Source organism: Zeugodacus cucurbitae, chromosome 4 (genome assembly GCF_028554725.1).
Source record: "Zeugodacus cucurbitae isolate PBARC_wt_2022May chromosome 4, idZeuCucr1.2, whole genome shotgun sequence".
NCBI lineage: Eukaryota > Metazoa > Arthropoda > Insecta > Diptera > Tephritidae > Zeugodacus > Zeugodacus cucurbitae.
The window spans coordinates 2,406,328-2,420,958 of NC_071669.1; the positions used below are offsets into that span (position 1 = coordinate 2,406,328).

At 34.3% G+C, this 14,631-nt stretch overlaps 1 protein-coding gene across 1 annotated transcript; it reads right to left on the reverse strand.

Moving 5' to 3' along the window:
• Window positions 1-8,375: 8,375 nt before the first annotated feature.
• Window positions 8,376-14,343, reverse strand: LOC105219378 (protein scylla). The gene is made up of 2 exons (XM_011195515.3): window positions 13,430-14,343; window positions 8,376-11,970 (listed from the first exon to the last, which is right to left on the reverse strand). Exons 1-2 carry the CDS (start codon window positions 13,503-13,505, stop codon window positions 11,006-11,008), a joined length of 1,041 nt encoding a protein of 346 aa, XP_011193817.2. The 5' UTR covers window positions 13,506-14,343; the 3' UTR covers window positions 8,376-11,005.
• Window positions 14,344-14,631: the final 288 nt, after the last annotated feature.

A 14,631-nucleotide genomic window follows, 5' to 3' on the forward strand; every position in this document is an offset into this window, starting at 1 on the left:
TATTGTTGTTGTTGTGTTGAGAGTTATTTAAATTGCATACAAAATATTTGCAGAAATTTAACAACGCAATTTGTTGGCAATTTTTTTTTTATAAAATAGTATGAGAAAACTATTGCTTATGATATATAAATATAGTATAGTATAGTATATACTCTCCTACATTTCAAAAGTGAACACTTGTGTTTTTGCAATAAAATGGCAATTTCTTCATTGAAAAACAACAACAGCATTGCTCTATTGCAATTAACCTCTGCTTATGCCATGCGAGTATTAAAGCTGCTCTGCACAACAACAAACATAAACATACAAACCCATAAGCGCGTATATGCCCGGTTGCATTTATAGCCGCCAGACAGATGTCGCCATTACCGCTTGCGGGCGATTACGTGACAGATAAAGTGAACGCGCTGATAAAAAGTGAACACACACACACACGTCCAGGCCGTGACAAGTGCTCATATGGATGTGTGTATGTCCGTCTGTATCTGTGTGTAGTGCAAACTATTTTTAACTATTTAACTACAATTTAACTCGCAATTTTTGCAAATAAAATCAATTGAATTTTATTATGTCTGCCACCATCGGTTCAAGCGAGCGCTCACATACACGCAGATCGCACATGTTTGATATATATGTAAATAGTAGATATGTATGTATATATGTTCATAACCACATGCGATCCATGATCTTGCGTACTTATAATTCTATTGACAGGGTTGCTCACTACATTACAAATTCAATATTACAAACATACATATTTACATTCATTGCAAGCATGAACTGCCCAGTTCTTAAGTACGCCGCTGCCTCCAAAGTATTTGATTGCTTAATGCTATATTGACATTTATTGTTGTTGTTTATAGAGTCATTGAGTGTAAAAATAAATTTTCGCAAAAAATAAACGGACAATAAATCGCACTATTAAGTAGTTAAATAGTGATAAGTACCTAGACACAACAACAACACTTCGCAAGGGTTGTCTTCCATAATTTATCATACTCACTTCAGTCGTACATATATACATATATATATAGCTAAAGTACTTATCTCTGCGTAGACACGTACGATTTCCAACAAAGTTATCACTTATAAAGGTGTCTAACGGCTTGATATAGACATGATAGTAAAGTAGTGGAAATTGAGTGTCTGCTGAGATCTTATCCGACAGTTTTTGAAACATTTACTCATTTTTTAAGACTGCCTACCTCAATATATATTTAGGTCACAGACAAATTTTTCAAAATATATCAAAATCAGTAGTAGAGAGAAGTATAACTAATCGTTGATAGAGAATACCAAATCAGACGCCAAAAATTGGAAGAAATGTGAAAAAAAAACTCTTATATAATAGTAGCTTTCTGCTAAATGAATCAAACAAGTCTAACAAATAATGAATTAAGCGAAATCTGTTTAATTGTACTATATCTGATATAACTGAAGTCTTCACTATTCAAAGTCTATTCACATAAGTCATGAGTATATAAAAGAGAAAAGACTTGAGTTTTTCATTTTTGCTACCCGATATACTACTACTCTCATACAAAATACACGGGGGTTTCTTAAGCTTTTTCCAATTCCTCAACAGTGAAATTAGTTTTAGACGTATTAGAAGTAGATATTCAAGGAATCGGGCAGTTTTCTCATTCAAATTTAACATTAAAATTAATTCATTAAAGTAATGAAAACAGCATACCACAAACAGCGAAAAGTAGTACAAAACATACTCGAAGGTTTGAGTTTTTGAACAAAATGTTGTACCAAATCTAATTGAATGAAAAAACTCGACGATTGCTTCCGAACGAGATCTTAGTGTTATTATAGTATTTATAAGACTAAGACTCAAAAAAAGAAACAGAATATACTATTCACAATTTGAACAGGAAGCTGGGTATCTCAAACGAGATTTTTTAAACCAATTTGAATAATCTCGAGACCTTATATCGTATACATATATTGGTTTGGGAAAGAGAAAGACAGTCTGTTAAATAAATATACGGAAATTCTCATTTTAAATTTTCCAGCTGAGAATATTTCAAATTTTTTTCAATCAAATCGAGTTTACGATTTGCCACGTTCAGGACGGCCTTCGACCTCTTCAACTGAGCAAAACGTCGACAAAATAAAGGAAATGGTGCTCGAAAATCGTCATTAAAGTTTGCGAGAGATCGCCCAAATAATGGACATGTCGCATGAGACCGCTCGTCATATTTTGGTTGATGTTTTGGGTATGCGGAAAGTCGCAGCGCGATTGGTGCCAAATGATCTGAATTTTCTTCAAAAAGTGAATCGCAGTATTGTGCCTGAAGACATGCTTGAACGCGTAAATTCCGATCCAACGTTCATCGAACGCCTCATAACTGGTGACTTGACATGGGTTTTCGAGTACAACATACAAACAAGTCAACAATCAACGGAATGGCGCCACAAAAATGAGCCGAAACCGAAAAAACAGCGCCAAAGAAAAATTCTTCGATATTCGTGGTGTTGTTCATTCGGAAATCTTACCGGAGGGCAAAACCGTCAATAGAGAATATTATCTTAGCGTTATGAAGCGTTTGAGAGAACAACCACCGTACTCTCCAGCTATGCCCCCGTGTGACTTTTTCTTGTTTTCAAAATTTAAATTACCACTTCGTGGAACCCGTTTTGAGAGCATTGAAGACATCAAAACTAATTCGCAACGAGAACTGAAGGCCATCCCGAAATATAGCTTTAAAAAGTGTTTCGATGATTGGATTGTTCGTTGACGTATTGACTCAGAAGGGGTCTATTTTGAAGGGGATGTAATAAATTTAGATGATTGATAAGTTGGTTACGTTTTATTTCAAATTTCTTTATTTGACAGAATATATGTACTCTTTCAAATTGATTATAAAAATGGAAGATTTGTTGTTGTAAAAACCAAAATTATAAAAGTATTATTATTGTTGTTGTATTTTTTTTTTAATAAATTAATATCGAAATTTAAAAATATTGTTTTATTTATATATTGCTTTTGCCATTTTTTGCTAGATTTTCAAACCAAAAATAAATTTGTTCGGCAAAACACTGCTCCGCTTTAAAAAAATGTTGTTAAAACAGCAATACTGTTTTTTATTATTTTCTTTAAATGAAACTAAATTTAAATAAAAAATCAATAGCGAATAATTATTTGACCAAAAAAAGCACAAACAGCATCGGAAATATGATTTATGGAATATGAGTCTATAAAAAAATAAAAAATATACGAAAGGTACACACTAAAATGGACAAGAAAGCAGTTCCTATATATGTATGAATGTATTTTTTTATAAATTCTATTTTTTATGAATTATTTTTTGTTTGATTTAAAAATACAATACAGCATTATCACTGCCGGACTCAATAAATTCCCAGACGTGCTCCGCACAGCAAACCCATATATGTGTGTAGTGGAGCAGGAATAGCTAATCGAAGCGCTTGCATTTTAAATAAATAAATACATAGTTGAAATATAGAAAAACGGCGAAAACAAATTAAATTGCAAATTAAGTAAATAATATGATGAAATAACGCGTAAATATTGCAAATATAGCAAAACGCGCTTATAAATAAATACGATACGGAATGAAATGAAATGAGTTGTGCTGAGACAGAGGAAAACTGTTGAATTACAATTAATAAATTGTTGACGATGCAAGCGTTTTCAGCGCAGAATGAGTAAGTGAATGAATGAATAAATGAATGAATGAGTGACTGAATTTCCGCAAGTCTAACGAATGTCAGCACAAGCAGGGACTGCGGTTGACAAAAAAGCGTTTGAGTTGAAAATTGCGAGCAGAAATTGTGATAAGCAGTTGTTTAGAATGCGTCCAAAATTGGCAATAAAACGCTGTGATAAGCGTCATAAAGATTAGCAATTTAAAGCACAACAGCAACAACAACAAAGTAGCGCTATCAAAAAAAATTTGTTTTGACTGACTCGACGCTAATATATACTCATCTACATACATATGTAGGAGTATATATGAAAAGAGTTTTTTATGTGCGCGCAATAAATCCACTTGTCAGTACCATAAACTCGCTGTATTTAAACCGTTAAATAATAATAGTTGCCAGTTGTCTAGAGAGTTTGAAAAACTTTTAACTTCTGTGATTAGCATCTAAGTAAATACCAGCTGCAACACTTTTTTTGTTTTTTTTTTTTTTGAGAGCTCTTCGCTGAGTACCTACACTTGCCGTCACTGCGGACATCTTTCATGCGCTTGCAGGTGTGTGTGTGTTGAGCAATGGACTCGATAGCGTCTGAGTGGCTGCTTGCTTGGTTAGCAGCTCTGTTGGTTGACTGACTGGCTGCCTGGTTGGTTGGTTGCTTGGTTGGTTGGCTGTGCATTGCACAGTACTTGCAATTATACAATTTTTCACGTAGCGCTTGACAACAGTAATTGCCAGCTGGTTGACGGGCTTGGCAGGCTGTTTGTTTTCTGTTACAATTTTTGTTTGCTTTTGCAGCGCTGTCTGTCGTCTGCCTTCTCAGGCACTACGTCGCTTCAACTTGGCTTCTCCGCTTTATACAATTTACGGCATTTGCTTTTTGTTGCTTTTTTTCGCATTTTGCATTTAGCTTTTGTTTGTTTGATTTCTGCTTTCGGCTTTGTTTTTTTTTCGCTTTGATTTGCTGTTTTTCCTTTTTTGTTGTTGTTGTTGCTACCTGTCGAGTGCGGCGCATTGGTTGTTGTTTGCTTCATTTTTGTTAACACTATTCATATTTTGCTGTAAGGTTTTGTTTAGCTTTGCAATTCGACCGCAGAAGTTGCTGTCACAGCGCGACTCAAGCACAGTGGGATGAGATCTGGATATAAGTGATTAAAAAAAATAATTATATATTTAATTTATATATATTTTATATTTAAATATTAATAAATTAAATATATTTTATATTAAATATTGATTGAAGTGAGTTATAAAATTATTGAAAAAAAGAGTTATTTCAAATTGAAAAAAAAATATAAATTTTTAATTCAAATAAAAAAATAAAATTAAAATTAATTGCATGGTTAATAAATATGATAAACATTTAAGGGGGTATTATGGTCTAAGTTTTTGAAAAAATCCCTTTTTTTTGCATATTTTGAAAGTTTAGACTTTCAAAAGTATGACCTTGGAAGGATTTTTCAAAATTCGACTTATTTTCGGAGATACAGCCGATTTTGTGAGGTGCGGTCCGAGCCGGCAGAGCGGAGCGAATCAAACAATGAACAGTTTTTTTTCTCGAAACTACTTTTTTTGAGGTGGTTGACATGATATCTCAAGTTCTACAGAACCGATTCCTTTGAAATTTGGTTAATATCTTCTTTAAAGAATGCTCTATCGTGTCTGCCTTGGATTTCCAAAAATTTTGATTTGAAGTATTTTTAAAAAATTCAAAAAGGTCGAAAAATCGGCTCAAAAAAAAATTTTTTTTCTAGTCGACGCCATTTTGTTACTTTTTTTTTTTTTTGAAAATGGTCAAACCGATAACGACATCCTTACTAATGAAGAATCGTCTTGTTTTCGTGTTTTAGATCTCTACAATGGTTGAAATAACGTCAACCAGGACGCACCGTTTTTTGAAGCCCCCACTCCACCGGCCTGTATCTCAAATTTTGGTTTTCTTTTTTTGCAATTTTTTTATATATTATTTAAATGTCAGTAAAAACATATAAAGAAATGGATAGTAAAATTTTTTAATTTTTTTAATTTTTTTTTAGTTTAAACATGCCAAAAAATCATGCGAATAGACCAGAATACCCCCTTAATGAAACCATTTGACAATTAATATAAGAAAGTATAAAATAATCAATAAATTAATGTATTTTTCGTATAATTTGCTAAGATATGATTACCTAGAACAGCTTGTGTAAAGAGCTACATGCATGAGGATCATTGCTAATGTGCTATGAAACAAGTTAATATAGGAGGAAGCATATAATCAATGATTTATCACTTCATACATACTATTCAAAATGCCTAAGGCTGAGTTCTTCACTAGATATTATGCAGATATTCATAAAAAATCTCAGAAAGCGCTCTGTGAAATATATTTTATCTTATATGACTTTTTTAATCAAACTACTTTTATGTTTCATGCTTTTTAGACGATTTAATTCGCCTTCCAAGGTAATAAAAATCGATTAAAAATTTTCAAAATTTTTTCCTCTAATTTCTATCAATCCCACACCACTGTGCCGTGCAAAGTCTTAGCCCGTCGCACTTTGAAGTGAAGTGAAGTGAGTCATTCGTTATAATTAAACAGCGACTAGCGTTGGCAACAAAGATATTAAAACGTCGACAGAATTTGCAAAAGGCAAACCAAAAAAAAAAAAACAAAAAAACGAGAAAGCAAAAAACTGACAAGGAACAAAATAGCGTTAAAAAGTAAAAAAGTCCAGCTGAATGACAAATAAATAAAAGATGGTAAGAAGCAATTATGAAAGCAGAATGAGTTGTTAAATAAACAGCAAAAGAGATATTAATGTCTTTTTTCTTTAATAATAGTCATAAAAAAGTGGAGACACAAAAAAGAAAAAACAAAGTAAAAGAAAAATCTGAATAAACGGCGACAGCAAAACGAGTAATAAAGACAAGCAAACCATACATTAAAGATATTAAATGGTTTGGAAGAAAAATCATTAAAAGCTTAAAAGAAGTGATCTTGAATTTTTCCTATGTAGACATATTTCATCTCTTAATACCATTGCTTAGCTGGAATCATCTATATAAGCGCTGATTACCAAAATTTTCCTATTTTTATATTCAAATTTTCAGGCGCTCAGCATATTTTTGACGATTTTTTAGAGCTTAAATTAAATTTTTTCGTTCCTCCACAATATGTGCCGCCCTAATGTATGCTTCACTAGCCATATGCTTGTATGTGTTCATGCATTTAAAAATACTGAAAATAATGCATATTTATTGAAAATTAAAAATTGATTGCACTTATGTAAATCCGTAGCTAAATAGCTAGAAAGTGCATATTTAAGCGCACACCGAGCAGTCTTTGAACGGCAGCTCGAAGGTTATTGTAGAATTTGCAGTATGCGCGCTGTCGTATGAGTAATTAATGGCTAAGCCTACCAATTCATTAAATTACTCATACTCACTGGAGTCCGCTTTTGCTCATATGCATAACTGTTGCTGAGGGCTAATGACAATTCTTGCATTGCGTAAGCAAACATTTTTTTTATTTTTTTTTTATATTTCTGCACCGTTATGTATATGTATATTTAATATATTTGCATATGTTTACTCATTAACTGTATTTATAACATATTTGTCTCACAAGGCGTGACGATGAGTAATACTCGTTGGTCAGGCTTAAGTGATAAGCCACAACGAAAGTGTAATTACCTTTGCTGCACATTTTTACTTAAGTAAACGCTTAGCATTTAAATATTTATTTGTTAGCATGCGGTGGTGCTGGGCCTTACAAATACGGCTGAACTTAGTTAACCTTCTGTTTAGTAAGTAGTATATATATGGGAAATTCAAATTAACTTTAATGTAAACGAGCTCAAGGTATTAGTCAAATATTAATAGAAGCGCTAAAACTATTACTCACGTGCGTCTTTTGAATTAAGTGATCAAATTAGCTTATGACCACACCTAGAAGATCTTAACAAATTCGCTTTTCTTAAAGCAGATCGCCAGCCAAGATTCAAAGTTAGAGTCAACTCAATGATAGTGTTGAAGTTGCTTGTGCTCTCAATTGACTCAAGCAGCGCTGATTATTTGCTCGCTCTTCAGCAGTATAGCTTTTTTTCCTGTATTGTCTTCAAGCAGAGCCATCAGTTTCATATCATCCTAGTGGCATTTTAATGCAAAATTGTACAAATAACCGGTAAAAAATCATATACTCACTTGAAAAGTGTGACCAACAGGCTCAGAGATGCTTCTTTTAAGCGCTCAAACTTCGCTCAGATTTACCGTTACAATTTCTGAGATAACTAAGATTTACCGTTACAATTTTTGAGAGAACTCAGATTTACCGTTACAATTTTTGAAAGAACTCAGATTTCCCGTTACAATTTTTGAAAGAACTCAGATTTACCGTTACAATTTTTGAGATAACTCAGAATTACCATTACAATTTTTGAAAGCATTCAGAATTACCGTCACAATTTTTGAGAGATCTCAGATTTACCGTTACAATTTTTGAGAGAACTCATCCACCTAAAAATCAAGGAAAATATAAGAAAATCGCCAACGAGTGTGAAAAACAACGAAGAATGCAAAATATCCAAGATCCTTGTAGATCAACTCATTCAAATTCTTAGTTTCCCCCAAAATCATTCCCCCCCAAATTGAAAAGTCAGTGAAATTTATTTTTACAAAAAAGTATTTTCTCACTTTATTTGTGAATTTTTGATGTATTTGTGTTTTTTTTTTTGTTTTTTTGTAATTTAATCTGGCAACATAAGCTGTACTCAGTTCTTTTTGTTTTTATGTAATTTTTTTTGTTTTTGTTTTTTTGTTGGTTTTTTTTGAAAAAAATTCTGCGCATTTTGGCGCTGGTAAAAATGTATGTAGTGTGTGTGTACACAATTTGTTTGTCTGTTTGTTGTTGTTGTTGAAGTTTAAATATATGCTTTTAATGCATCATATGTAATTAGAAAAAAACTTAACATTAATACAATCTTCATTCTTTGTTGTGTAATAATAATAATAATAATGATAATAGTAGTAGTAATAATAATAAAAAATTAATACATGCACAAGGTTTGTTTGTTTGTTGTAGTAGTTGTAATAAATATTTAAATTACTGCCAAATAAGTGCGTACTACAGCTGTTTTGGCCTATAGCGCTTACTGGCTGGGCTACACATACCTCTAACAACGGTTACAATGAGTAGGCTATTTATTGTTGTTGTTGTTTTTTTGTTTTTCTTCTTTTTATTTTATTGTTTATTTTGATTTTTAAGCTATTGTGTTGTTGTGTATTTGAAATTTTTTTTTTTTTTTTAATTTTTGTTTATTTCTCTTTTTGCTGGCTAAAATGTGTAGAGTCTATTTTCTTATTGTTTTTGTTGTTTTTGTGCCGTATAATAGTTATAATATTTCTGTTTGGTTTTATTGCATATATGTATGTATGTATTTAGCAACTATTGCAAAGTGTGTTTTTTATTTGTTGCTATTTGAGTTGGGTACTTGTAACAACTGTAGTTGTTGGCTGTCTGCGTGTGAGCATTTCAAATTATTGCTAATTTATTGTTTTTTTTTACGGAATTTCATACTTTTTTACTGAAAAATCTTAAGTTTTTTATGTTTGTTTGTAGCAATTAGAAAGTTTTTTTTTTATTTTTTGAATTTTTTTTTATTTTTTGGAAATCTATAACTTTTAAAAATTTTTTTTCTTTGAATTTGTTAATACTAATTTTTGTTGCAAATGTCACAATTTTCATTTTTGTTTTTTTTTTCACATTTTTATAATTTTGAATTTTAGTCAATATCGCATATGTTGCTTTTCACACAATTATTAATTTTTACAGTTTTACAAATTTTTTGCAAAATTTTTCTCACAAGATTTACGCCTGAAAACTTTTAGCTTTTTAAAGTATTTATTTGTTTTTCGCATTCACAATTTTTGTTTTTTATTTTTAGTTTTTTTTTTTTGCTTGCTGCTAGCCTGCCGCTTGATTACAATTTCAAAAAAGTCAGCGCTCTGCTCACAAACTACATCAACATTTACTTTTTTTGTATTTTGTTTAAATCGTTTTCTTTTGCTTAATCGCAATTCGCTTTTAAACTGCTACTCTTCGTCTTCATCATCAACTTCTACTTTATACTTCTTCGTAATCTTAATTAAAAAATCTTAGCATCTTAAAGTGTTATCACAATTTCATGAGTTTGAGATTTTGGCTGCAAGTCGCACCGCCGCAACCGCATCACACACACACGGCTGTCAGCCTTCCGTCCGCTCATTGCTGGCCATTGCGGAAGTGCTCACACATATATTTTTCACTTGCTGTGTGCACGCGTGTGTGTGTGTGTGTGTGAGTGTCGGTGGTGGCTGCAGCCTTAGAAATCTAAAAATTTCATGCATTTCTTACTTCTCCTCTACTAAATCACGCATTAACTGTAATTTTTTGAATTTCAAAAAAATCAATTAATCATCAATCGTTCAGCTGGACAATTGACAGACTGCATTCACAGAAATTTGTTAAAATTAAAAAGGTAAACATAAAAATATAAATTTAAAAACTTTTAGTAATCATTATTCATAATATTAATTTTTTTGTTTTTTGTTTTTGTTTTTTTCATTAAATATGCAGATCATTCGTGGGCGCGTATTCGCTGTACTAAAAACTAACGAGTTCATTTTTGTTTCAATTGAAAGATACTTTATACGTCATTACATGAGATACACAATTATATGTATGTATAAGTGATTATATGCGTTTGTATGTGTGTGTGTGTGTGTATGTATTTTGTAAATATGTATGCTGCTTTGGGAAAGTGAAAGTGAGAGATGTCGTGGAAAGGGCGCCCCCACAAAGAGGCGCACAGATACTGTAAGTAAAAAGTTTGTGTTTGTGTCGGTGTCGGTGTGTCCGTCTGTGTGTGTGTGTGTGTGTGTAGGTGGGGTTGTTTCGAATACACTCCGCTAACTACGCTTCGTTCTTGCATTATGCAATGTACGATAATAAAAAAATCTTAACTTAATAACACGTCTTACACGATTTCGTTTCATCTTCATCGTTTCGAGGTCGTCTCGTCGAGCAGCAGTCATCCTTAAAGCATATCGTTCGTTAAATCGGCTCGTGTGCTACCACAATTCCCAGCGAACTGTCCACATGCTCCTCGTACGCTGACGATCAGCCTCCACATTCGCATCACCACACCACACGCTTACGCTTACGCACACCACTCGTCGTCGTCGTCGTCGTCATCACAACCACCGACACAGTCGCAGCCGCCGCCGTGCTGGCTTCCAACTCATTGAACTGAGCTGTAGCCGACGCCACGGCGGCGCGCTGCTGCTGCCTAATGCTATACGCACCGCTATCGATTCACGATGTTGGTGCTGTTGTTGTTGCTGTTGCTGTTGCTGAGATCGTTGCGGGCGCACTGCTGCCATAGCTGTAGCTGGTGCGATCCGATGAGTAGAGCTTGTGTTTGGTGATGGTGAATGTCGGACTGATGGTGATGGTGCGTGCCAGACTCTTCATGAATTGTGGCAGCAGTGAGGTCCAGCCGCGGTGGTCCTGACGCAACGTCAAGTATATCTCGAAAGTCGATACCATTTCGGGATCCAATTTGAGTTCGGCGATGCGTCGCGAATTGTTCGGTTCATCCTCGAATTCGATGTAGATGGTGCAGCCGCGTACGCCGCACGGTTCCTTGGCGGAGACGCGTATGATTTCCGCGGCAATGCGCAGCGTGAGATCACAGGGTAGGGAGACTTCGGTGCAGGTGAGATGGCGCTGCTTGGCGGCTCGCAACTCATCCAACAGGCGCAGTGAGAGATCCTCCACGGCTGCTGCATCGATATCATCACAGTTGAAGAGATTTGTTGTGGGATTCTGGGAGGGTGTATGCTGGGTGGTGAGGTAGCTGCCGCCCACTGTCGCAGTTGCACTGTTTGTATTTGTATTTGCGTTTGTGTTTGGTGTCAGGGTGTATGGTGCCGAAGCCGCACGGCTCGCCGGCACCTTTTTCATCTCCTTCAACGACGGTGGGGCAATCATCACCTCAGGCACGGCCAACAGCTCTTCAGTGCTTGCTGTGCGTTTGGTTTTCTTATTATTATGATGCATAATACTGTTTTTCACATTTTTATTGTTAACTGTGTTGTTGTTGTTGTTATTGTTGTTGATGTGGTTGTTGTTGTTGTTAATATGATAATTCTGTTGATTCTGCAGATATGGTATGGGTATGCTGGCGGTCGGTTGGGGGACGGCAGCCGCCTCTGGCTCTGTATCGACCCAGCCGCTGGACGCCAGCGGCAACAGTGGCGACAATGTGCTGGTCCAATCTGTGGGCAAAACAGGAAAGAATAAACAAAAACAAGCGATTAGCGAAATGTAAATATTTTCTGATAAATGTGTTTTTCTCTACTTTCAAATTTAATGCCCTCAATGTTTTTATTGAATTATTTCTTTTTTTACTACAATTTTAAGCCAAAGTAAATGCCGTAGATAAAAGTAAATGAGAAGAGCGCAACAACAACAACTAAAACAATAGGTGAGCAAATAGTTATTCGAGAATGTTCGTATGGCATGGAAACCATGAACACATGTATGTATGTGCCTCTATGCCTCGTATCTATGCACTCGCATAACAACTATGTATGCTGAAGAGTAGCATATCTTTATGAGCGCTCGCTGTAATGTGGGTGAGCACACACGAACACATGGCAACAGCAACAGCAAACAACGTACGAGCAAGCACCGTTACGAGCAACGTCGTCGCTATCGTTCGTTTGCTATGCTTAGCCCGTTGCGCCGCTCACCACCACCACCACCATCATCAACGGTGTCGTGCTTGCGCCGCTTAGTAACAAGCATCGGTTGAAATAAAAATTGTAAAAAATTTAAAAAATACGTTGATTATCGTTATGTCGAAGTAGTTGTTGTTGCTGTTGTTTTAGCTGTGCAGCTTGTTTACTTGTGCAGCGGCAGCAGGCGACTTGCACAAAATGCTCGTGCGTAACGCAACGTCCGACACGAGTGAAAGGGGTGAATGGCTGATTGGCGCTGCGCTGCGCTGTGTGTGCGCCCACTTGAGGCGAATGTGTATCTGTTAGATACTTATAATGTGCGAATTTTCCATATATATTTTTTGTTACATGAAAAAGTTAGTTATTAATTAATTTAATGGCGAAAAAGTGTCAGTAGTGTTGCAAGTCGTATGCTGGTGACCGATATTTAATGTCGTGTAACAAAAAATTAAGCAGATAGTAGCATAAACTTGCAACTGAATTTGAAAGACATATTAAAAATTTCATAAAAATTGCTTTCACAACTAATTGGGATTGAAAATTATTTTTTTTTTAATTTCGAAAATTCGAAGTTTGCAACTGATATTGAAAGACATATTAAAAATTTCATAAAAATTGCTTTCACAACTAATTGGGATTGAAAATTAATTTTTTTTAATTTCGAAAATTCGAAGTTTGAATTTCGAATAAAATTTCTATGTCAATTCAGTGCAATTTTACTTCAAAAATAGTTTTAAAAATAAGTTTCGCGTGAAAATTACATTTTTATTAAGTTCGAAAATTCGAAATTTGAAATTCGAACAAAATTTTTATATTCAAATATTTTTTTGAAATATTTATAAATGTTACAAATTTATATTATAATTAAAATTTATGTTCGAAAATTTTCGAAATTAAACTTATTAACACTTTGGCTTAAAATTGTTTTCCAGAAATTTCATTTTTAGAATTTACAATTACTTTCTCGAATTTTCTTCATGTATTTTGAACTTACCTCTAACTTTACTGGACCCGTATATGTTGTATTTCGACTGGTATTGCTGTTGCACCGCAAGTACTTCCATTTTCATTTAAATTATTTACTTTTCAGAATTGAACTTTATTAAAAACAAAATTGCTTTCGGTGGTAGTGCGCTGCTTCACACTTCACAGGCAGGCCTCTGCTTAACAGTTAATTCACACTGGTTTACTTTATATATATATATAATATATATATTTATCACTTTTTGAACGTTATCGTTCAGTTCTTTAAATTTTCCAAAAAAATGTAACTTTTTTGAAAAGTTTCTTTTATTAAGCTTTAACTTCTTCTCGGCGCCTTCGCTATATCACAATTCGCTGAATTTCCGTTTAGTGTTAAGTTGTTGAATTGCTTGCTGCTGCATTGGTGATTTTGTGTTTGGCTTCCAATGCCGATATTTTAAAAAATCATTAAATTAACTTTTTTTCTTTTTGTAGTTTGAAATCACAGCACTTGATTCGGCTTTTACTTTAACGCTATATTTTCTTTTAATTTTAGTTAAATTATCACTTTGATGGCGTTGGTCCGTTTCAGCTTGTTTTAAACAACTTTTTTCTTTGAGATGGCAATTTTTTGTTTAAATTTATTTTTTTCTTTAAAATTACAGAGTTCCTTCTGTGTTGATTTGCTTCTTCTGTGTTTTTTTTTTGATAAAAAATAAGTACTAGAACGTAGATAGAATTCTTCTCGAAACAATTTGTGTTGCTTTTCTACTTGATTTGCTCATACATATACTTTTGGCGTATGTGTATAACTTGGCATGAAACTCGCGTTCTTCACACTTTCTACAAATAGGTAAGTATATTTGACTCGCCTCTAATTCAGTTACTATTCCGTTTCAGTTGTGTACTTCTGCAGTGTTTCGAAGCTACTATGCCAAACCGGCTGCTTGTGCCGCTTATTTATACCCGCGATGGTGGTTTGCTCCTGAGTTGCTTTTTTCCTCCACAGCCGCTCACAGCCAGTTGTATAGCTGCCGGCCGCTGTTGAGTAGATATGTACAATTGGAGGCACGTACACGCCAAGCATGAGCGCTTTCTTCATACCTATAAGCAGCTCGTTCTCTCTCCGTATGTATGTGTGCAGGTGTGTGTATGTTGCGCTCATTTAACTCGCACCTTTTGGGCCGACGCTCTTCTTTGGTGTGCATACACACAGGCGCACACAAAGGTTTG